Source organism: Bradysia coprophila (assembly GCF_014529535.1).
Source record: "Bradysia coprophila strain Holo2 chromosome X unlocalized genomic scaffold, BU_Bcop_v1 contig_173, whole genome shotgun sequence".
NCBI classification, from domain to species: domain Eukaryota; kingdom Metazoa; phylum Arthropoda; class Insecta; order Diptera; family Sciaridae; genus Bradysia; species Bradysia coprophila.
The window spans coordinates 1,086,072-1,112,692 of NW_023503302.1; the positions used below are offsets into that span (position 1 = coordinate 1,086,072).

The 26,621-nt window shown below is 32.8% G+C and overlaps 1 protein-coding gene across 1 annotated transcript in view; it reads right to left on the reverse strand.

The window, feature by feature from the left end:
* The window catches only part of LOC119068374 (disintegrin and metalloproteinase domain-containing protein unc-71), a 77,039-nt gene extending 50,879 nt beyond the window's left edge, over nucleotides 1–26,160 (reverse strand). The window contains exons 1-3 of the mRNA XM_037171943.1: nucleotides 26,086–26,160; nucleotides 11,511–11,583; nucleotides 3,343–3,489 (exon numbers count right to left, since the gene is read on the reverse strand). Coding sequence (XP_037027838.1) covers nucleotides 3,343–3,489; nucleotides 11,511–11,528 — 165 coding nt within the window. The 5' untranslated portion in view covers nucleotides 11,529–11,583; nucleotides 26,086–26,160. The remainder of the gene's footprint in view (nucleotides 1–3,342; nucleotides 3,490–11,510; nucleotides 11,584–26,085) is intronic.
* Between the last annotated feature and the right edge of the window lie 461 nt (nucleotides 26,161–26,621).

Consider the following 26,621-nt stretch of genomic DNA (forward strand, 5'->3'; position numbering starts at 1 on the left):
AAATAGTTTTTTCTACTTCCTACGTCTGTTGTGCTTCAAGCCTGTAGTCACATTTTAACCTAAGTGGGAATGGTAGACAAACTAGCTGCAAATTTTACGAGCAACCTTACATTTATCAATCACCTTGATCGGCCTCATCAGATCAAAGTTAGGAATTCTTGATGTGGCTGCCCTCTCCGTAATTTCGAATCAAACCCGCATCAGATTTTTTTTTAACATTTTCATTTAATTTTTTTTAATTCCACAAATAAAAATTATTGTTGTCTAAGAAAATAATTGCAAAAAAGATATCTGAGGAGCGGAATGAGGTCAGATTGGTTGAAATATAGAATTCACAATTGCAACTGTGACAGTTGAACTGTCACATGATAAGTACGGATTAAATGTACAACAATGTACGAATAAAGTGTACATCAACATACGGATAAAACCCCCCAAAAACACGATAAGACCAATGGTTTACTCATCCGTAAATTGTACATCCAAAACGTACTTTCTACGGGTTACTCGTAGAAATTGGGCGATTTTAATGTACATCCAAAATTTCATTTTTTTGGGTGTGTGAATGAGTAGTAACGTTCGCAAACATTCTGAGTGTTTCAAACGTTAATAGCATATTACAAACGAATCGATGCGTGAAATCCTGTTAAAATTGGCCCTAATGTTCGTCTATCGCAAACATAGTACACGTGTAAATATAATGACCAAACATAGGCTCGCTTCTATTATACCATTACCAAACGACTTGAAACAACAAATACGAATTCTTATAACAAAACAAACAATACTCGTTAGTCTTCATTCTTTGAGCAAATGGATTAAAAAAAATATTTTCGTTTTTTAATCAAACAAAGAAGAAAATGCATATAAAAACCAAACTTTTCTGCAAAGGAAACAATTTCCTTGAACATAATAAGTAATTGAGTAAAGTACAACGATTTCTTTTTTTTTTGTACTATGTGTGCCAACATCTCCCACGAGATTGCCTGGTAGACGAAATCTTTTCAGATTAACTTAATTTCAAATTATACAGCCTTTATACAACGATTAACGTTTCTGGATTTTTTTTTATTTTAATTAAATTCCATTTGAAAAAGTGACCTCTGTTCCCAATTTTCGTATAAAGACATGTTAAGTATATATTATGAAATTCGTAAAATGTAAATAGAGAAGAGGATTTCTTACGAAAATTGTATTTTAATTTGAAGTAGAATAATACCAGCCAGCAGCACGAATGCAAAATAAGCTGAGATGGCGTACAACAACACACAACGTATATAAGCGAGGAAAAGTTAATTTAATTTTAAATTCATTTAATTTATATATAACACAGGAAAAAAATGTAAAACATGGACATTTTTAAATGATATGGAGTAAATGTTGATGTTGAATTAATTTCATGTTTTATGAACGCGTACATTTCTGGTGCATATTGTTCGAAATAATTACGGCGAATTATGTTTCGTAGTTGTTGACAAAAATAAATTTGAATTTGATGCAATTTTTTTTTGTTTGAAGCATGAAGTATACTAATTACATATGTTATCGTTGGCGGACATACGGCCAATTAAAAAAAGGCCATCAGAATATAAATGGGATTGAAGCGGTAAGGGGATTGCTACAATCATGATAAAAATATCATTAAATTGTACGTGAAATATAAGTTGGTTCGAGTCATTCTACGAAATACGATTTTTTTCCTGTTCTACATTATGTCAAATCACAACAAAGATATGTCGTTACTAGCTAACTAAATTTTCAGTTCTATTGTAGTTCCATTTTGCAGGGACAGGGACTAATTTTGGGAAAATATTTTCCCAAAATTTCCTGTATTTTTCCAAATTTTGTCAAAAATATTTTAAAGAAAATCTAGGAAAATGTTGGAAAATTCAAGAAAATTATTTTCCCGAATATAGTCCCTGCTATTAGGTAAAATATGACGTTTGTAACATTTGGAATTCATAGTAAAAGCGAGGCGTTCGTTTATGACTGGAGGTATCGAATCCGCCGAAAAGAATTGTCCGCTATCTGTACGTGTAGATCATAGCTGGAGTAAATCTCAACCCAAAGTAATTGAATTTGTGAGTATAAATTTATAAAAAAGTAAAATCGATGTCGAATTGGTCCAAAAAAGAAACCGATTTAATGATAATATTGCGATGCGTTTGGCGTTTACAAAAGTGTAAAACAAATATTTGAGCAACAGGAGCAGCTATTATGCATATTGCATATATCAACAGATACTATTCAACCTATCAAGACTATCTCAATGAACGCAAAACCTGCTGAAGATTTTTATATGAGTTAAACTGTAGACGCACGTACCATTCCGTAAGTTATTCTGACATATTTTAAATATTTAAGTAGGTTTCAAAAAACGAAATCAAGGTGAATTCACGAAGCATTTGGGGAATTTTGTTCATTGACTCGCTGACATACGAACACGATCCCGCCGTTTCTGCGTTATTAATAAACGATATCCCTTGCTTTAAGCTTCTAATGTTGTGTCTCTATAGAGCAGCAGGAAATATATTGCGCCAGTCAAGGAAAAATCTTTTCACAAAATCGTCTTTTCAACCCAAAGCATTACTTGAAATATACGAAAAATGCCTGACAATTAATTTTCATTTGTACTAGAGCGAGCGAGAGAGAGAGAGAGAGAATCCGTATCTGCTGAAAGTTCCAAATATTCCATTAGATTTCTTTTATTATCCGCGAATGTTATTATTCATAATATAAACTCAACCGAATTCGAATACCTATTTTTTCTCCACATCTGAATGTGTCGAACGTATGTTCGTCAAATGTATGTATATGTGTATAAATGTGTTTTTATATATGTGTGCTTGATATGGAATCCCTGGAGGACATTTTTACTTTGAACGAAAACCCGAAAAAAATCTCAATAAATGACACAATGTATTTTAAAATAGAATCTCATATTTTTACCTTGTATATGACATAAACACAAAAGGAAAATAAAGAGAATCACAGAATGACGATGATGAAAAAGAAAAGGGAGAAATTGAAAAATCCTTTTCAAAGAATATTTCTTCGAATTTATCAAGAATAAGGATCTAGACTTCTATTTCTGTATTCTTAAATTATGCTTTAGCTTAGAGTTGAAAACGTATATTTCTATAAATCCGAATATGAAAAATGGATGGAAAATTATTGTGATTCGTATGAATGACCTACAAAACGTAAAGATTGCTTTTTTTCTTCTTCTTCTTCTAAAAACAAGGCTTCTACTTAGTTGTAATGTCGTCCTATTTTGTAATAATAATAATAAAAAAGAACCTTTCATGAGTGGAAAAAGAACGGAATGAAACAATAACTCACCGACAAATCACCGCCATAAAATGGATGTATTACAAATGTTTCATTTCCTACGTGTATAACACCGCTGACTCCGTTGCAGGTGTGAAAGGCAGCACTAGCACCAGGATAATCCTTAACAGTACCATGATAGTAACAATGTTCGATTTCCTGAAATGAAATTTTTTTTTGTCATTATAATTAAATTGTTTTGTGAACAGTTTTTTTTTTTTGAGTTTTAGCATCGTCAATCGATCGAAACTAGGTCACATTTCCAATATAACCAACGAAAGGTGTAATATGTAATGTAGACAAAAAAATATCAGCGCTGTAGATAGGGTATTGCCAATGTTTGGCAACACTTATAGCTTTATGTTGTGATGTATGAAGCTGAATATTATAGTGAAATGCAGGTATCCACTTTAGCCATTTTTTTAAAGCAAAATTGCTTTCGTATCTTCGAAAAAAGGTCCACTCAACCAATTTTCATTGTTTATTTAATTGTACGTGATTAGAATAACAAATTTAAAATTTAAGTATAGACGATATATCGCGTAGACAGTATAGAACCCTTTATCCAGGGCTGGCTGATCTACTGACCTACCCAAAAGTTCAGTCTGGCATTGAATGAAGAAAATTTTTGAAATTCATTTGTTTAAGATAAAAATTCCGAAGGTCCTTCTGGCATCGGCCAGTTCCAGACACTTCGGCCTGCCTTAACTAGACTTTCAAATTTCTGACTGAATGCAATGAAGATGAACATGACGACTAAACGATGCCGGATGTTCAGCAAATCAAAAAGAATATTACAATATAGTTACCGGTCCAACTAATAAGTTAACGAAAATCATGGACGAGTGGGAGAAGACGTCTAAACACTGAAAAAATAGTGGACAACATCTACGGAGGACCCTTAGTACATTTGAGGACAAAAATACGCAAAAATTCAATTTCTGATTCGCTTTTAGTGAACTTACGCTGGAAATTTATCCGACGAAACCAAAAAAGGTTTCTCTTTCATTTAATTTGGTATTCATTCTCTCAATTTTATCAGTGATAAAAGTCAATTCAGGGGTTATACTGTATCATGCAGTGTATGCCACTTTGCCTTAAAGTTTCTACAATTTGCGTCTATACTAGTCAAGAACACCAACAAAACTGGAACGATTTTATTACTGAAGCTTTTAAGAAAATCAATGCAGTTGCTCTTATAAATCTTTTGGCAGAACTTTGTTCGACATATAGATGTTTCTGGTTCATTTCAATGGTCACAAAACTTAAAAGTGAATTGAGCTACACCTACCTATAGATATACCGAGAAATACACTTTTGTGCATTGTAGTAAAACAATGCATGTAAATTACAATCAATACAGGGCTGAAAGTTGAAGTATTAGATGGGGATATTAGATTCGTTTGTGTAAAGCTTATGGAATGCTTGTGGAATGTTCCGAGAGTAAGATAACAATATCGAGCACGAGTGTGAGTAAATAGGATTAACATCGGAGTATGTAATGTTGCGATGGATACAATGTCTGATTATCGTGTTTCGCAAAAAGTACAAAAGGCATTTGAAGTTTTTTCCGCCCTATTTCCATCACTTATAAATGAAAACCAAGCGAACACATTGTTGGCAAAACTACTAATAGTCTAACAATAACTGCTAACAATACAAGAACCAGGGAATCACCGAAAGCGCATAACATGCATTCATTAATCATTTCTCAGCATAAAAAATGCACAAATAAATACACAAGTTTTCAACTTACAATCATCGCAATTAAACTTTTTATGTGTTCGACGTCCTACAGTTTTATTTGTTCCACATCGTACCACATGTTGTCAACGTAGAGAGGATCGTTACGCTCTCTCATACGTGTGAAGAGGAAGCAAGGTAAGGAGAGTCGATACTCTTATGTGCTGAGTGTGAGTGTGGAACGAATTGAACGAATGAAAAAGTAAAAACTTATCTTGGGATACCTTTAGCTCGAACATACAAATGTGTATTCCAAATATTTACACCCTAATGCATTTTGCATATTAATCCAATTATAAATTGTCGGATTCATTAACAGTCATCATTTACACAGAACGAATATATAAATTTGAATTGGATTTATCTTTTGTAAAATATATCATGGAAAATGGAAAATTAACTTTTTTTTTTCCTCGGAACAACGAGGAGTTTTAAGTGTATTTGCCATTCAACATTTGATGACATAATTTGATGAGCACAATTTTTCTGTTTACATGGTCATATATGGTATGTTTGTTGTGAACTTTTATAAATAATATTCTACCAGAATCAAAATAGAATCATCAATTGGATTGTAATCGATGAAAATGTGACTTGATTGTTTTGTCACACTGCATCACTCTTTTGCATAAATTACTATTTCGATTAGTATATGATCTTACAATCATTTCAGGTGATACATTTTTTTAAAATTTTGATCTCGAAATCGGCATAACATACGCACTGAGTATTTCCAAAAAATCACTCAAACGAACTAGTGCAAAAAAGTTCTTAACGTCGATATCAAAGTACGAAACATTCCTCATTGTAACTTCATGAATAGACGTTTCATGATTGAATCATTGCATTGGTTGTTTTCCCTATTAAGCCATTTCTCAGTTATTTCATGCATTATCCGTACGGAATTTATATTACAAAAGTTACATAAATTTCTGTTTAAAAATTTTATTTTGCATACACGGAATCCTTAGTAAATGGCATAGTGAAACATGTGAAGAGCCAACAATTATTTAACTACAAAATCTCTCTATAGCGTTTTAATTAATTTTTTTTTCGTATATAATTCGCACGAAATTTTCATGCCATTCATTGGGGATGTGAAACACCATTCATTGAGTAGTTCACTAGGTGCAAAAAAAAATTATATTTAGAATTTTTTGTTTACTTTCATAACATCAAATGCAGTATTAGCTAGTCCACTATTCATGAAAAAATGTTTTTCATGCAACATTTCTGACATTTTGAAATCATCTTTTACGATCTTGTTCAATTAATGATGTGATGACTCTCACTGTTTTATTTTGCTGTTAAGTTTAATGAATTAAAAAAACAGGCATTATACTTATCTTAAAACATTTCGACTGGCGTGTTGCTAGGCTTTTAATTTGATCTTCCGTTGTCAAACGTTCAATGATCTTCATCGTATGTGAACTAATAGCACTAATAGTTAAGTCCACTAGTATTCGGTAAAGTAGATAGTAGCTAACATTTACGGCCATATTGTCCGCACCGAAATAAAACTAAGGCGCTACTAAAAAGCTTTAGTGGAAAATTCGATTTTGTTTTGTGGAAAAATCACGAAACATATTTCTAAGAAATAATTTTTTAAACTGGTGGACTATCTATATGATGTATCGTTGTGTGATTCTTACGATACAATGTTCTCGAAAACCCCCAATGCTACATTCAGAACTTTATTCATGAGGAACATTAATTGTGTGATCAGCGATGTATTCGGTGTCATTGTTAATTAGTCTTCTAGATATCTTTACCACAATCGAAAGTTTAATTCTACTTTATGAATATCAGTACGTCAAAATTACTGCTACATTCATTTCATAATGACTGGAATTAATTTTATTGATGACAAAGTGTTATTGATAAATAAATTATAGAATTTAAATGTGACTTCTGTACCCGCTTCTGTATAATTTAAATTTAGTTCAAAATCAAATGGAATCGAGGTTAGGTGAGTTGTTTATCATCTCGATATGAGTTTTTTGGTCGGTTTTGCCATTAATCAAATTTACGAAATCAATTATTTTTGAATGAAATCCACATAGAGGTGCTTTGATATTGCTTTGATATATGCTAATATGAATCGTATGGGGTCTGGGGTAATAGCATTCGATTAATAAGTAATTAATTTAAATTGAACGAACAGCGGGCAACAAATGACTTTTTATAACGTTCCTACGAAACCATTCGTCATACTTCTTATATTATAAAAACGTCTGATTTGTAAAAATCGGTTATTTGAAAGAAGTGGAAAAAAGCTTTTCTCATGTTGTATACAATTCACATCTACGACGACAAAATATTTATGATCTTAAAAAAAATAAGAAGAAAAAGCAGAAAAACGATGTAAGATGATGAATGTAGCAGGTATAAAGGAAACATTGTCGGGAGTAAGCAATACGCAAAGCTAATGTAGAGCCAGCAATATTTCTGTTTCGCTGACGTCAATTGTGTTTACGTCAATTTTGGAACCGTGGTGGTGTAACCTAGTTTAAGTTCATACTAATATTGTAATAATGTCGGTTAATTTTTGGTTTTTATCAACTGGGATAGACGATTTAATTTTATCTTGTAAAATCAATCATTGTTATGGTTCGACGTATTACCTCGATATGTAAATTTTTGCAGTGGGTTACGCATGGAATAGCATAGAATCTGAAACAGATACTGTAGTTTTTTGTTGGAATGCATAACTTTCGAGCTTGTAGGCTGTGGTTCGAATTCAATTTGGCAATTGCTCTTTATTCCATACTTTACTATTATATGAATTATCCATATAGTTTACGTCAATAGGGCGGAACATGAGGCATTTAATCTATTGAAACGACGTAGTAGGAAACTTCGCGTAATCGGCTTCCTTCTGCATGTATGTAAACTTTAAGTGATCCGATAAGTAGCCGACGCTAACCACATAAATAGTCGTTGTCGATTTCCATACGCAAGAAATCAAATGTTTGTTAAGCTACGGCGAGATCGTACAGTAGTACGTTACAACACGAGCCATTGTCGGACAAAGAGCGTGGCTTGAACTTGGATTTTAAATTGTATGGTAAACAGATGAATAACTTACCAGTTGAGCCATATCTTTCAATTCTTTCAACTCTTTCATTTCGAACACAAAGAACGGTCTGACTTTATTTCAGTGGTCACTGGTCACAAAAGCACAAAAAGCGAATGAATTATTTCCCTATTCTGTCAGGTTATATCTGCTGTCGTCTAATGTACTAAACGAATGAAAGAGTTGCAGTAACAAAATGTTTCGTATAACTTATTGTAGAGATTGTACGGTAACCCAAAGTATATAATGCACAATAAAATCAGCCAAAAGGCTTCACTCTCTGCCATTTCTGCAATGAATTTTTTACGATTTTATATTCCTAAAAAGCACAATATAGTATAACGAGCAAAAAGAAAGTGAGCAATCCAAAATGTTTATTAGACCTATCAACATGCAACACAACAACTTTTTGTGCTTCAAACTTTACAGACTTTATAGTATATGGAGATAATAACCATCAGAGTTCGAGAGATATTAGTAAATCATTTCGATTCGTGACAAGCACATCTGACGTGAAAGTGTCGTTAGCGAAATTACTAAAATTTGTATTACGATGTATCAACATAGGATAACAAACCGCTGCCTGGCCATTATATGAAAGTTAATAATATTTTGAGAAATTGCGATTCAACACAAACAATTAAAACACGAATATTCAAGGATGGAAACGAAAATCGAAAATGTTGTTCGTAATGCATGCAGTGATGTAGAATCAAACACATATAATGTCCCCATTATATATGATCATCGTTAATTCGAGAGTTTTTGGTGTTTATTTTGTATAGTTTCGGGCTTTCATGTTATATTTATGGCCATAGAGCGATTTCAAATTTTGCTAAATTAAATAGTCAGATATGCATGGCTGCAATGAGAAAATATATATTGTTTTTGTTGTACTTTGGCAGAAAACGTTCATTGAAATATATTATGGCAGTATATAGTATATACACAAACTTGATGTTGGTACGGTCTGCATTATTTTGATTGCAGTGAGGATAAGTGCAAAACTCTTGTTTACGAACCATTTTCGCCGCAATTAAGAGTTTGAATGTATTATGACCAGAAGTTTCGTTTTGTTCCACGAGCAATGTATGTTTTACGCGCAAATTTGCAATTCACTTTAAATTAGTTCAACAGTATATACGGAGACAGTGCCAAAGAATGTGTGAAATCTAACCGGTACGAAGTAGTTTACTTTTCGAAAATCTTAGATAGTCAATTAGATTACTCAAAATATGTCTTTTCGACATAACTGCGGAATTTCCTCATGATTTTATATCAGATATATCACCCATACAAGAAAACTGGGTCCCATCTTATGAGTAAGTCAGGTCCCTTGACTGACGAAGTTATCAAAAGATAGTGAAACACTCTTTTATTTTAAAGTTTTTAAGAAAGTTTTTGAAAATCGGTTCATAAATACGAAAGTATGGACCAAAACTCTTTCGGGAGTAACTCCCAGAACAGCAGATCTGTTTTTGTCATTTGCGAATGCGATCTCATCAATTTTATTCTTCAATTAAGTAAACAAAAATCTCGAAAATCGGTTCAGAAGGTTCAGAAGGTTCAGAACTACCCAATTTATGGTCCCATCAAACAGACAAAAATTATTTGTGCATCTACGAAATTTTTTGAAAATCGGCACAGCATTGCTCAAAATATCTTTCCATCAACACAGACATTTCAGTATTTTTTGTTTTTCGCAAACACAAAATTGATCATACCGAACATCAAAACGTATTTTCTGACGTAAGACCCTTGACTTAACAGCAAGTGTATATTGAGTTTGATTGTAACGAATCTACTATTGTGCCAGATTGCCTTTGTCATCGACCAAAGAGTTTTTATTGTGGTTGCGAGTGTTTCCATAGAGTTATGTTTTTAGGGTTACTTTCAGTTAACAATACTGTAAGAATTGTTGTCGGTCTTCCCTTCGTTCGCCAATTACGTGAAGAACACAAAGTGTCTACTGTGTAATGGTCACGAGAAGATGATATAAATGTTTTGTCGTTATTTATATTCATTTAAAATATACGAAGGCTGTTGTTATGTGACATAAAAATGTCAAACTTGTTATTTTTCTTATTGTTGAGCTGTTCAAGACATCCTGCCATCAAGTAACAGATGTTGTATGTAGACTTGAAGCAAAATTGTTAGAATACATATTTTTGAAACAAACGCATGGCTAGTCTAGTTTGTCTCGTTTTATTGCATTCAACAATCGAAAGTTCGCAGGTAGCATTTTTTAAATGAATATTTGCTCATTCTATGATCCAATAAGAATTTGGCTTAGATGATTGTGAATCGTTTGATACTTTATTGTCAACCACATCGAAACAACAAAAAAGATTCGATAAACATTACGGCAAACTAACACCAAGATTTTTTTTAAACTTTTGAGCAACTATTCAAAAAATATAGATAACTGAGGATGTAACTGTTTTAAAGGGTATAGAATTCACATTACCGATTACGAATATTCCAGAAAAATATCTCTGAAATTGAAATTTCACCGAAATTTACAGACAAATATATACCAAGAACCGATTACGTATGGCAAACTATTCATAAATGTGCGCATGCAAATTTTCTAGCAAAATTGCATCAAACATTTCGAAATTAGGTATAAAATGTGAATGCCTTTCATTTTACCTAGAGATGTACACAATGTTAAATGCAATGACTAGGCCAACTAGTACTTTTAGGTGACATTTTACAATAATGTAATGTACGATACTGGTAATTACACATTGCCGAAGACAAATAATGTCTTACTCAATCGGCACAGAAGTTGTCATGGGAGGTTTGTACCTAAAATATTTCTGAAAGTTGCATCAAAGCATTCACGGGCAAGTTTCCCAATTTGTCAAAATAAAACCAGAAATACAACCACAGATAGCAAATATATCCAGTGCAGCATGAAATGATGGTATCTTGAGCTTGAGATTGAAGTTGCACAATCAAGAAAACATTGTAATTAGTAGAAGTTAGTTTCAAAAATCATTTTATGTCAAAGTGGAAGTAGTAAGTTCAGATGTAATACTTTCCACCTTCTATTTATTCTAGCACCACAGAAGGAATTGAGGTAATAATTTTAAAATTCATGGTGTCAGTTACAAAGTAGGGTAAACGGGTCAGTCACGAGCACTGAAAAATAAAAGCGAATCATATACAACTCTGCGCTTGAAAGAGATAAAACTAGGGACTTGTAACTTAAATAAAGGGGGCTGCCCGTAACTCACCTGTTTACCCTATTGCGATTTGACACAATATGTATTGTGACACAACACTAAATTCTGTATGAACAGTATGCGCTTTTACAAACTAAAATGAACAATAATCAATGAAAAAAAAAACTTACATGTCGTGCACCATCCATCGCAAATCCATTAGCAAGATAATGTTTTTGCTGAATATTTGGAGCTAAAAGTTGCCTGAAAGAAAACGGTACAACAATATTATTCACAATTTTCCAAATATCAACTCATGCATTAACCTTAAAAATAAAGAAATAAAAAATCTGAAAATAATTGACTGCTTAATCTGAACTAAATGAAATTTTTTTTTTTCATTTTTTTTTTATTAATTTTTATATTTTTCCTTTGCCATCCTTTTGCGAAAAAGTGAAAAAGAAAACATAATATTATATGATCGTAAATTTGCGGAAATTATATTTTAACGTTCTTTTCCGGTATAAAATTGCTTTCAACATGAGTGAGTTTTTATGACAAGCACCGTTCCAGACTTTTCAGTCAGATGGTACACATACAGAAATACTCTGGCATGAGGTATGTTCAGTCAGGAACGAGTTATTGAAGGGCTTTTCGTTTAAAAAATGTCTTAATGTTTTGGTGGAATTTCGCGAGGTATGAGTTTTTTTGCTCTCTCACTCTCTCTCCCTCTCTTTATACTTTAATTTAATTTTCAAACTATTTTTTTCCGCCAAAATAAAGTTGGGATTTTTTCTAAAATCTAAAATGATTATTAAATTGAGCTTTCAAACGAATTGTATGTATAGTTATGCATCACACAGTCCAAATAAAAGAAATTACAATATCGTTTCACAGAGAATAATATTAATTACCATATCGATCTCACTATCAAAAGCATTCTATGAATATGTGCTGCTAATCAATTAACGAATTACAAAATTAGAAATGCGTGAATTTAAATCTGATTCATAAGCCTTCTGGGGATCAGAATGAAATTCGCTAAATGAATATATTTCACCTGGATACAGAATTATTCAGTCAAATTAAAATTTTACAAACTATACGAGTGTTTTCGTTTTCGGTATCACAGCATTGGTGTAAACATAACGTTTTCATAATTGAAAGGGATTAGTTCGAATTGACTGTCGAATTAAATGACGATATGAACGTTGTTTGGGGACCAATCAATAGGGGTAAGCCCAAAGCTCACAGGATTTTGTAAAATACTCTTGTAAGATGACATTTCACGTAATTAGGTTCCAAACAAATATTTTTTTTATTTTTCTTCGGTGCAGAACATTATTATAAGATACTTTGCTTCGTATTATATGCCAAAAAAATGTTTAATTTTTTTTATAGAACACTTTGAACACGCAAAAAATCATGAAAATTCGAATCGGAATACACTCCGGAGTGTATTTCGTTTCGTCAATTCGTTTTTTTTCGTTATTTTTTGGGTTTTCAAAATGGTTTATAAAAAAAAGTAAACATTTTTTTGGCATATAATACGAAGCAAAGTATCTTATAATAATGTTCTGCATCGAAGAAAAATAAAAAAAATTTTTGTTTGGAACCTAATTCTTCGTAAAAATTGAGTTCATCGGGTGCGACATTTCGAGTCACATTTGCACTTTGTATACCAAGTAAAAATTGAATTTGAACACAAATGTCGAAAATTTTACGCCACAAATTTCATAGTCAGAAGAGACGGTCTCGAAAAATGTTAAATTGTTTCATCTTCGTACAAAACAAAAACGGCTCGCTGAATAAATGGTTGAATTAGCATGTTTATGTAAAACTCGCAAGCTAATATCGTAAAGTATACTTTACATCACTGTTTATGACTGTGAAAAAAGTGCTTACCGGACATTACGTACCTGCGGGAAAATTTGTTTACTCACAAGGGGAATTTTGTATCCACAGCCGAAGGAGACGTACGTAACATGCTATATCAAATCTGGCGTAGTCTGGGTGCCTAATTTCACACGATGTGAAATATGGAAATGCGATATGGAAATGAAATGTCTAAACATTGACTTAGTAGTTTAGGATGGTGTCCACGAAAAATGATGGCTTAATTGAATAGTAGACCTTGCACAGTCTGCCAACATTGTCATAAAATTAATTGAAAATTTTGAGTAATTGCGTGGAAGTTAAATCGGTTCCACAATCCACAATTTTTCAAATTTGCGAACTCCGTGAATTATGATTAATCACAAACATAGGAGCGAAAGCAAAACAATCAATTCAACTATTTTGGCACTTGGATATGGAAGAAACACGACCTCTATATGTGCAACTAAACTATTCTCAAGTGACCGCAACAGTTTAAAAATAAGATTTAATAAAAAAATCCAATGCAGAAACTAATTATTAACGCAAATGGTGCATAAGTTCTGGTAATAAACATAATAAAGTGCGACCGAAATGAATCCCACCAGGAACCGATTTTTTTTTTCTTATTCCACAAACTATACGGCAAATAAATGGAAATTTATTTCCATTCGAGCAGTGCATTGTATTACAATCGTGATTACGTATTCGTTATTTGTAAGGAAATTAGTTTTTATAATTGGCAATTGCTTTCGCAATTTGAATTCTTGGAACTTTACATAACTGAGTTGGAGTTTTGATATGAATTTTCTATTATTTTAAGTAATGTATATAAAACAATTTGAAATGATCATAATATGTATGGTATTTCAAACAGAACTAAAATATTAAGCGAATTCCCTCCACTCATTCAATTGTACATTTACTTAATCAAATCATCTAGCTTTATAGCCTCACTACCGCAATTATTAGATTACTGACGAAAGAGCGAAACTTTTCACTCTGTATTTACTATTCAAAGCCATGTTACCATTTTCAATTTTATTACATCATTTTTGTTATATTTTGTTATATATTCCTCCGATTTCGGCAATGATTAACACAAGTGAAATTACACGGAATCCGTATAGAAACGAACTGTTTGCTCCAGTTTTAAATGGATGATATATTAAATTAATTCAGAAAGTTTTTTGGAAAAATGACCTTTTAAGTTTGTTCTTTAAAACTTTTTGTGGGTCTAATTCCTTAAAATATGACACACTCATAGATCAATTTTCCTTGCTAGTGCTGAAATATCACAACTTGATCGCTTATATCCCGTTCTTTTAGGAATAGTAGATTGAGTCCTTAATTGACCAGAGCAAAAAAAACATACGTAAAAGTACATAAAAGTATATGATTATTTCCTTGTAAACTGTGAAGTATTTCGATACCTTTTTTTCGATTTTTTCTCATACCGTCATACACTTTCATATACTTATTTAGCATATCACCGTATACTTTTTTATACTCACTATCTGGTGGCATTTCTGATTGAAATGGTTCGGTAAAGGTGCTTTCAATGAAATATAATATTTTCGGTTTTGATTACCTATCTTTGTTTAGTCACAATATTTATTGACCTTAATGAATTTTCTTATTTTTGAACATTGGAAGGAACCAGTATATAAAAGTAAATGTTCATACACTGTAAGCATTATTTAATTATACCCTTCCAGGAGTATAGAACGGACAGTATATAAAAGTTTATAATCATATACTTCAAGCATATACTTTTAGGCTCACTCCATTGCTCGGGGAATTTTATTTTGTCAAGTGTGGCCTTTGCATCTCAAGTCGAGTTTTGAGGGGTGCAACCACACTAGGAAAAATACAAAGTTCGAAAAAAAAATACGTCAGGTTTTTTACTCAGTCCTCGGGAAATTACGTGATACGGCAATGTAAATGGCGCTTCCATTTACTATGAATATCACATAAATAGGGAAGGGATATTACTTGACGCCTGCACCAACACACTCGCGCGTGACTGGGAAGTCGTTTTGAACAGTTATTAAAGGACTATACCATGAGTCATTAGATGTTCAAGTAGATGAGTCTTCGCATCTCAAATAATTACCCATTTCTCGTAAACAAGATCAGGTTGTATTATTATTAGCCACTACTAAGTAAGTTGATAAAATTCATTAATTTCAATTTACGATTAATATAAAAAGCTTTCAACGCAGACTTTCAGCCATGCAAATAAAAATTCTATACCATTCAGAAAATGGATTATTTTCTAGCATATAATGTACGTTCTGAATGTACGTTACAGTGCTCGGAAAAGCTGTTTTCGAAGCACAAAGAGGCTAATTGCAGAAATTTACGTCAATCACTTTAATCCATTGCTATAATTACAGTGTGTGCACATAATATATCCCATGTAATACATGTAATCTTGTGCCCTGGCAACACAAAATATTAAAAGGTATGTATAATAATACAAACTGTGTATACACAAAAGCATACAATGTTTGTGCGCTTTAGTTCCTAATGAAAAACGGTTTCAAAGATGTGAATTTTAAACGTCGGTGTTTCAATGACGTTATTATTGAACGGGTTGATTTTATAACATCATCCAGCTATAGTGAAAATTGGTATTTGACTGCCGTGTAATTTTGATGTTTTTTTTTGTACTGTAAGCAATAGTCAAAGTGAGTTTCAATTCAATGTGTCCGAGGAACATTAATTTCAATTTAAATGTTTTCCAATTGACCTGTCTGTCTCTATCGGTGGAAGAAGGGTATAATTTTTGTTAGGTAAATGGTTGATTTTCACAGTCTTGTGATTAACTGGTGAACATATTAAAGAATCACAGATTTAAATGCCGACGAACGGATATTCGGCGTTGTTTCGTTGACAACGCCCTGTAATTACTCGATTTTATAGTAGTGGGGATAGTGGGGATTATTGAATTGAAATGAGATTTCTCGATGCTTAGAATCACGCCACAGCACAGATGTCGTATGCAAACAAAAACTAAAGAGCCGGAAACCATAACTTGGCACATTAATTACGCAAATAATTTTACTCACACATATTCCACATCAATTCCATCAAACCACTACGGCTAATGGGTATTCAAAAATCACACAAAATCTCTAGTCGCATATTCACTTAAACTTTCCTAAATCCTCCGTTCAAATATTCTTTAAATGATTGAGTGTGTGTGCTCAGCAATTTTGTGGATTTCTATGCAAAATTGGTATGATTTAAAATGGTTCGGCTATATACGTACTTCGCACGTTTTGAGGTTTTTCATAACTTAATCTTTGCAATGAAATTATAAATTGTTCGGTTCTTACCAACCATTTACCATAAAATTTACTCGAAAAACATTTCTACATCGGAAGGACTTTAATATGGGATATATTTTTGTTGGGACACAATATTTATAAATTATCATCTACTTAGTTTACTTCCATATCGGTTAGAAAAATATTCAAATTTTATTTGGCCTACAGTTATGTATTAAAATATGGTGGTCCAGCACATTGGAAAGAGAATGTAAAATTGTGGTTATGCTTTTGGGTTTTCCTGCCATTATGAAACGAGATATGGAGCTAGTTATATATGTGGTGTGTTACAAAGCAAAACTGTGTCTACCTACGATTATATACTTTGACTGTGTAGTAGAAATTGAATAATAATTTTTCAGCACAGGAAAGTTTGTTCAAATTGTGCTACCATTTAGGGATAGAAAGACCTAACTTTTATCTATTTACTCTGGTTGTATCAGAATCATAAATTAATTTGATGTTCTTCGGTACTTATGCCATTTTTTTTTTGCTTTTCCGGAACAATGTTTTGAATAATTTTCACATTTCTATGCAACATTTTTTTTTCTCTACTGGAATACTTATTTACCGGCGGGCGGCCTGTATTTTTCAATTTTTAAGAAATATTATTCTTTCAACTTTTCCCCCATAAAACTATGAATATTTGTTTATGTTGCACGGCATACACACAGTGTTACAAAGCCCTCTACACAATTTACAGAGGTAAAAAAGGTGCATCCGAAGTGTATATAGTTTTTTCATTGAAAAGTTTTTTTTGCTCTTCAAAAAAAGTCAAAAATAAAACCACAATCTTTCAGATAAAAATCGCTCACAAAATATTTATAGTAAGCGAATCGAGTTTCATGAAAACTCTACTGCAGATCGAAGATAATAATGTTAAAAATAAAATCAAGCAAAAGCGATGCGCTTGCACTATTACGTAATCCGCATGGCTCCTTTATATATACACACACTGTTCGTTCTTATACTCAACGATAACACATTTCTCAAATTTTCAGCGAACGCTGCCTAACATTATACATATATACGTAATAGAACAGAAATCCATTTGAAGTTTATCGATTCAATTTAATTTATTTTTTGCAACTAAGATCTGTCGTAGACTTTGTGAATTTCTTTACGTTTAGAGCGTTAATTTCGAAACAATTTCAATTAAAATCGAATGGGCGAGGAGGGCTGATATCGAGTGCAAGGTAGAAGGCACAATACAACTGATATCGCTATATATGTTCATACTTTGCGGGGAGCTTTGCATTTCTATCGTGTCGGGTGCGGGGATAGTCGTCAACTATCCAAGCGTTCCGTATTATATAATTGGAAACCGAAAACTTATACTACAATTATAATTGGAGTGGCTTTATAAATTCCAAACATTCTTAAAATACACGAATAAAAAAAAATAATTAAACAAACACCTCAACTGTGCACGAACCGTAATACAAGTGGTAAAAAACGTTACTTTTTCGATTATTATTGTATCAAATGTGAAAATGTTTTGCTTTTATTTTAGCCGTGAATGTTTACCGAACCTAGAGCTAAAAAGTTTGTATTGTTGTTGGAGCAACTTCATTGTTTTTTTTAAGTTATGGCTGTCATGCACACACATTTTAGCAGACATAGGGAACATCCATAAAATCCGTCCTCCTCTTTTCGAGAATTTATTGATGATCCCTTCCCTTTTCTTCATGCCAAACACTCGATATGAAGGGTAGAAGAGACACAACTCTCAACCGCTTCAATGAGCACGGACTTTGGTCATCAAAATCCGCTGAATGTCTTGGGAAGGATTTTGTTACAATAGGAAGGAATATTTAAAGCTATAACTCTGTCTATGTCAATTAAAATATTGGAAGGAAATATCGCGTTCATGTCTAGACAGACCATATTACAATTTAATTTCATATATGACTTGAATACACACGAATTCAAATCCAATGTGTACACCACTATGAAATGTAAAAGTACCTAGCGAAATGTCCTTCTGTTGCTTCCGTTTTTTATGATTCAGTTATGCTCTTGAATACGAAAATGAGATATTTCGGTTTACTTCGAGTTACAGTCATAAACATTAATTAGAAAAACAAAACAAAAAAAAAACTGTAGGTTGGGTGTTTTGAAATATGCTTTCTGTATAAATAAGGACTTCGTCGAGATTCAAGGTAGCTGTTCATCAGCAGTGGTGTTTGTTTTCATGAATCAAGATAATTTGTGTTATAGTATATTTAAGCGAGGTATTTTTAGCACACAAAAAAGTACTGTGAAGGTGTCGTTTCATGCTGGGAGATTATTATGAAATTATCTATTAAGAGTTGGAAGAGCTGTGGAGTTAATGCCATACGGGTCGACGCGATTGACTCACATCGGCAACTTTCTGATGTTATTTTGCTTAAAAACGGGTGTAATGATAAGATCACATAAATAAGTGAATGAAAAACGGGTGTAATGGTAGTCATCAACTTACTAGTACGTGTTATGTCGGAAGCATACATATAATGTTTAATGGTTATTTAATATCGTGACATTTCAACCACGACAGAGTAAAATAAACCTAATTTGTTTAAATCCGCGGTTGGGCAAGATGATTTCTCCTTCATTCTCTTTCTATGTAATATCTACGAGTATTCTAATAGTCCGTTGCCAATTCGCAACGTTAAAAATATCGACTGTTCTAAAGAAAGGAAAAAAGGACTTTCAATATTTTTAAGGTTGCAAATTGGTAACGGACTATTAGAATATCTACGAGTAAGTGTTAGATAGAAAGCGAATGAAAGAAAAAACATCTTGCACAGCTGCGGATTTAAACACGGGATCTCTCGATTATCAGTCGAAAGCTCTAGCGCCAAAGGCACGGGTACAGACAAAATGATATGTACTTCGAATTAGGTAAAATTAGGTTAACTTTACTCTGTCGTGTTTCAACTCGATTTTAATTAAAAGAAGAGTAAACTGATGGTATGTTGAAATGCTCCAAAAAATTTAAATATTGTGAGGCTGTGTCCAGTTGCTGATTAGTCTCACTCATGATGGTGGAATGACGTAAATAGGGTCCGATGTAATAAGTTGTTCTCGGTAATCTAGCCAAACATATCAAATAACTAAGTGAGTACGAAGTTCGTACTACGAACATAATATTGCCAAATCCCAACCAAAAACTCCTATGAATTTAATATTTTAGGTTGTTCGTCAGTTCAGTTGTATCATGCTTGGAACATCATGAAGGCCTCTTCAGACATAATTACTGCGTAGAATGGATACTCGAAATGTCTCCAAGCAATATCATGTCATTGCCTATTTATAATTTTCTATGGAAACCGGAGAAGAGAGCGGAAGAATGGTTTTTTTTCTATTCGCTTGGGTTTTTTCTTCTTTATTTTTCTTCATTTTTTCGCTTAACTTGAAACGTTTTAGAAGAAAAGGACGAATGATTTAAATTTGATATTATAGATTCTTGTTTACAAATCTTTTTCTTCTTGCGTTTTTTGTGTTCATGTTTGTGAGAAAAAAAAATATCTCGTCCTTTTGCTAAGCTGGAATTCGAATGATGTATTTTCGGAGATTTTCCACAAGATTATTACATTACATCACATCGATAGGTACATAAGTACGTATTTTTCTTCTAAATCAATATCGTATAAAATACGAAAATACAAACACGAAATTATAAGAATAGAAAACGACAAATATCCACACAACACTGAAGTGTATATTTTTATATGATCGAAGATTGAGTTGAAAGTTGGATTAAATTTTTTTTTGTGTACACAATTCCAGAAAAATATCTTCCTTCCATCGGCATCGATATGTCTATATGAACATAATCTTTTCATAGAAGAAACATCGACAAAATCAATATAATTTTCAGTTATTTGATGTTGTTTGTGTTGCGAAATATATTATGAACTCATAAAGAACCAGTTGAGAACTTAGCAGATCGTTGCGACGTTAGACCCGTGCGAAATATACCTAGTACAATCTAATTACAGTAAGACGCAACATTCGGGTTACACATTTTCGTTCCGATTTCAGCTGGTCGTATGCTCTGTTTTCATACATCATTAAATAGGACGTGCAGAGAGAGTGTATGTTAGCATAGAGATGTGTATGAAAACAACCAAACGACCAACTTGAAAGTGTGACCTATAAATGTTGAAATTTTTTTCAGAAACTTTTTTTTCTTCGTTTGGTGTATATCTAGACGTAAGAAAATGCTTTGCGCTCTGTCCCCGTTCATAATTTCGGGTGTGACAAATGGCAAATTAAACCTAATAGCCCCCAGTGCTTTGTACGAGGCTAGAAAGTTATGGTCAATATTATATTTTATGGATGAACTTTATCTAAACCGAGCGGATATTCATTTATTAAAGTCGATTCGGAATTATACGTTTAACTTTAGTCGAAAGTTCGCATCAAATGTTGCCTACGAACTGTTTATTTGTAAACATTTATAATCCAACTTAATAATTCTCATTCGTGGTAAGTCGTTATGAAATTCCAAGAAAGTGTATAGGGAATAACAAGTGTGCGTTTGTGACAGGGCTTTGAGTGGTTAATGATCAAATGGAGTAAAATCGACAATCATCACCTTTGCTAATCACTTTGGTGTAATATTTTACATTACAAATATCGTACGGTAAACTAGAAGATCCGTCAGCACACTAAAATTTAATTTCAAATAAGTCGTATATAAAATTGTTTGTTTTATCAAACAACCTTTTGTAAATAATTTACTTGATGGAATGTAAATGCTAATGACAAAAGCGTTCACGGAATATGTGTACCTATGCCATATAAAGTCTTGAAAATTGTTTGAGGCAATTAGTAACGAAGATTCATACAAACTTATAAAAGGCACATAGAATCTCTTATGGAGACTGTGGTCTGTGAAATAACAAGCGTCAATTGAAATGAAATTTTCTGTCTCAACGACAAAACAAAAACGATGGCGTATGGCATAGACACAATAGCTTCTTACATGACTGAAGAAAAGAACAACTTGAAAGATAAGTTTTCGAGTGAAGGTTGTTGATCCGCGAGGTAAAGACGAGGTCAATAATCACACTAGAGAATTTGTCATTTTTCTCCCGAGTTATGCATTTTAGTTCTCTTTATTTAAATATGCGAAAAAAAAGGCTGCTCACAATGATGCAGCCCGTAAAAAAACGATCTTTTCAAAAATCAAAGGTTACAAAACATAAAAATCATCTACTCTATCCGTTCCCAAAGTCCCCAAAATACACGCAGCGTTGCCTCTTTGTATCGCAATTGAAATTTTCTGCAATAAATAATCCATTGATCGCGGTTCCCCTGAAGTGGCCTTTATAATTTTTCCTAATTTCTCAATGAATTTCTTTGTTTCAGGTCCCATACAGCCTAAAGTCTCGAAAGCTAGAGGAGTAAACAAATAATTTTCTTTTAAACGCTTATAATGATTGTTATGCATTCATTTTTACTACGTTTTGTTAACGTCATAGGCGATGGACAGCAACGTATTTCAGTAAATCGTTTCTTTAGAAAATAGCATACAGATTGTGCCTGAAGCGGATGTGGAGAAATGACAATCCATATTGATGACCTTCATGGATATCCCTTACGCATGTAAAGAACTATTTTCTCTTCAGTTGCAATATTTAGCTGGCTAATTTCATTTATATCAGATTCTCATGTATCATAGATTAAGGTACTTTAGGTTTTAGCTTTGCATAACTAACGACGGTTAAACACTGTAATTTATTAACGAGATATAGGTTGTAATGCATCTACTCCCAATTTATAGCCGATTGAGTACTCGCAGTACATAATTAGAAGTTGATGAATTCATCAATAAATAATCGAAAAACTACTACAGAATGTTCTAGTATTTTAAACTGAGTGGTGTAAGGCCCATAAAACGCAGTGACATAATTTTGACCGAGACATTTTTTTAAATAATTTTTTTACCACGGCTGATTTTTGTGCAAATCTGAAAAACTGCAGAAGACAACATGATCCACATCTGCATTTTCACAAAAATGAGCCATCATGGTTTCACGGTAAAAAAAAGATTTAAAGAATGTCCCGGCCATACATATGTCACCAAGTTCTATGGTTTTTTGTTTCTAGTTGAAAGGGAAATTTCAACAAAAAATGTTTTTCCTAACGTTTTATTCGTAGCTATCCGTTATACCCAAGGCCTGTTTCACCATTCAAAGTTTTGGTATCAAAGATTTTTAACCTCCCCCTCGGTGGAAATGAGCAACAATATTTTTTGCTGATGGAAAGCAGCGAACACTTTCTCGACAAAGTTTTTTTTCACCATTGATGAAAATCAACATGATGATTTTTGATATAGCACGAGAACCGAATTTTCAAGAGGGGTCCCATCGACCAGTAGTCAAAATTTCTCATATAAATTAAGTCTGTAAGGTTGGCATAATCCTACTGCGTCGCAATTTTAAATATGAAGAGAGGGACTAATTTACGTTAAAAGAATCTGTTCTAATGCTTGGTTCAGTTCTATGTTTTTAGTTGATGTTATGGAACAAGAAAAGATCGAGACGAATTTAACTATAGACTACATTATATCTTACAGTCCATCCGAATTTATCCGAATATTCCAAAAGCCTGCCCCGGAAACTAATCGAGTTATTAACCCTTATATTTTTTCCTCAGAATCTACTATGAATTTATCATCGACATAAAATCAGCAATGAATCGTTCAACAATCAGAACCAGTTTGCCAACTAATCATTTGCAATTTATTTAGTTTTCACCGTAATTCTCTAAATATCTGGCAGGATTGATTTAGCGATCGTGTCCTATTTGTAACGGATCCTATAAATTAAATGAAACAATTCTCTCGCGTATGTGTGGTAGTAATTAATTTCGAATAACACTTTTCCAATAAAATCAAATCAAAATGTTACATTCCCCAAAGATCATAAAATCAACACATCGCATCCTACGGAAAATTTCATTATTTACCAATCAGTATACCGGTTTGAAGATTTATTATGCACGCAGCCCATAAAACCTCGTAACCCATAATACCGATTAAAGTCCAATGTCCCAAAACAACAATTCATTTTCCATGTGCACATAGAAACAGCAAAACAACACCATCATCACCGCACCAAATATCACCTTACTTTAACATTACAATTGTGTTCATTCGGTTCGAGAACCGTAGTCTCCAGAATGTAAACATTTAAATCAAACAAATGACTCCTCAAAACACGTTCGTTAAACAATTACATTTATAAATCTTATACACAGTACAACGAAAACTTGTCTACATTGTGCTACGCACATATATCCATATTCATCGTGGGGTATGGGGTATGGGGGTGAGCACTACCTTTAAATATACAATTGATAATTTATATTCCTTAAATGTCCTTTATCTGTGCATGGAAACTATATCCACATTTTAATGACAACTCGTTCCATTGAGCCGTCTTTTGTTTGTGTATAGAAAATATCTTGGGCATGAGGGACGGTTTATTTTGTAGGGTAAACTTTGAGCAGTGGCTATTCATTCAAAACGAATAGTCGGAAAAAGTTTTGTTCGATTAGTCTTCATTTAAAAGCCCAGAGCGTTGAAATGTTTGGGTAGTAGGTGGCAATGAAGATTGTGATTGTGTACACGTTTGAAAGTAGTGGTATAAATGGTATATAGAATGGTATGTGTACACAAAACGGTTTGAAAATTTTGAAATAAAATTATTTTGGAGGATTAAGGACTTTTCTGCATTTCAATCTGATGCCACATCATTATTCATTATAGGTGTACGGTATACATTTTTATTTTCGTTTACTCCTCCTCCTTTTATAACAAACTTTTGGCAATAATTCACAGAAAGTATTATTTGTTTCAGTTTAGTTAGCTGTATAAACGGAACGTTATTGTGCTTAATATTTGACAAGTCAGCATGAGAAAATTTTCAAGTGAAAGTAAACAAATTAGTTAATTAGCATTGTGGCAGCCAGATACTAAAGGCAAATACGAACGGAAAATTTATTTGAAGCCTCATAATTGAAAACATTATCTTCAACAGAAATCATTATACGGCACGCGACAAAGACAAACGTCTGGCTCCCGGTTCCGATTTAGCATCATTAATTCTATAGAGCTCATCACAGTGAACTCTTTTTTTCTTCTTATGGATCAACATTGCGAATTTAATTGCATGTACTTGTCATGCCAGTATAGTTTATTCGGGTCATCTCCAATGTATCGTCTACTTCTTAAGAATTTATTTTTATAGCAAAATGAATTGAAAAAAAAGGAATATCCATTCTGAATGCAATATTCTCTCAGTTCAGGATTGGCGATGAATCTATAAATATAACAACAAAAACCTCTAAAGAGAAAAAGTGTGGCGCTAGCCTTGTGTAACTTCTAAAATTAATGAAATCGCTGGAGGTGTCGCTTTCACCTCTACACAAAAATAGTTGACTTCATTTAGAAAATCATGTTATAAAAAAAATCCACACACAATTGGCAGATAATTCTGACGATCTCGTTCTTAGATACATTCTTTTTCCCCTGATCTTGTTAAGCAAATATGAAAAGGAAAATAGGTTTCGAAAATTTGACGAACAAATGTACAAAAATGGAGATTATGTTGTCATGGTAAAAAATCGATTTTAAGTATGAAAATTTGAAAAAATTCAAAAATTTGACGAAAATCAAAAGTTTGACGAAATTTAAAAATTTGACGAAATTTGAAAATTTGAGCCGAGTTTCACCCATTCCAAGGTCTCTTCCCTCCAACTTGGTCGATTCATATAGTATTTTTTTCCCCATACATCCAGACTGTCCACTTTCCGAGATAGCCCATCGATAGATACATAGATAGAAACATACTGAGTAAGTTGAAGGATTTTGTTAATTTGGAAAAAGTCAATTTGGTGTACTTAGTATGAAAAGTGACCAATTTCAAAATGATGTATCTCCGGTAATTTTTAACCTAGTCAAGTGATAGCTCGTTTTGTTCGTATTTAACATGCGATAACATGATAAAATAGGTTTTGCAGCAATATGGACTAATGGGTAGAACAAAATTTCGGTTATACATAGTGTCGCACCCCAAAGCATTTCTTCGTTTGCTATTTTCTTACAGAAGGGGCTAGCGCCACGGACTCCGCTATTGCTCAGTCTATGATAGGATTCATGTACACGACGATAAAAGTTTCTGAGAACGGGATATGGTAATTGTATTATTCTTACCATTCTTACAAACAGAAATTATGTATAAGACAAAATTCAATTCATTCACATGTAACGTTATGCTGGCAGTATATTTCAGTCGATAAACGTGCTGCTACGCGATATTGACAAATTCTTATTTTTAAAGTTATTGCACCGCACACATACACATACACAGTTTAAGTGTGGCTATATATAAATACATACACTTGGATGTACATATATGTCATTTGACTGGTATTCCAAATAAAAGTTTCATTTCACAGAAAAGTTTTTCGAAAATATATACAAAGAAAAATAATAACTAACTTCCTGATGGTGTAATTATATAATTTTTTCATTGAGTTATATCTGTGTTATACTTACGAATTTAATTCCAAGTCTAAACGAAACTTATGATTGAACGCCTTAATTAATAGTGAAGTACGATGAAAATGTTTTCCAGTCTGTAAATAGAGCAAAAAAGAAGAACGAAATGAGTTTTTTTTTGTTGTTGTTGTTGCTGCTGTAAAGTAAGGTTTAAAGAAAAATACAATCTTTTTTCTACCTCAACTGGTTCTCTTCCTGCAAAAGGAAACACGAAAAATGCTTTCATTGTGTACTCTTCAGCATAGGTACATATAAAATATGGAAACCTTTTGCTAAGGAAATGGATTCTCCATTCGATTTATGGGTTGTGATCGTTCGAGTCAATGGCACTAAATATTGTTTAATCGTATTTTAAAGTAGATAATTGAAAATATTTTACACACACAATGAACGTTATCGACATTTGGGATAAAAATGTTCGTTTTGGTGAGATTTATTGGAAAAGTTTTCAATCCAATAGATAGTTGCATGAGTGAAATGAGTGTGTGTGTGTGTGTGTGTGTGTCGGTGTGGGCGTGTAAATAAATCTCTTT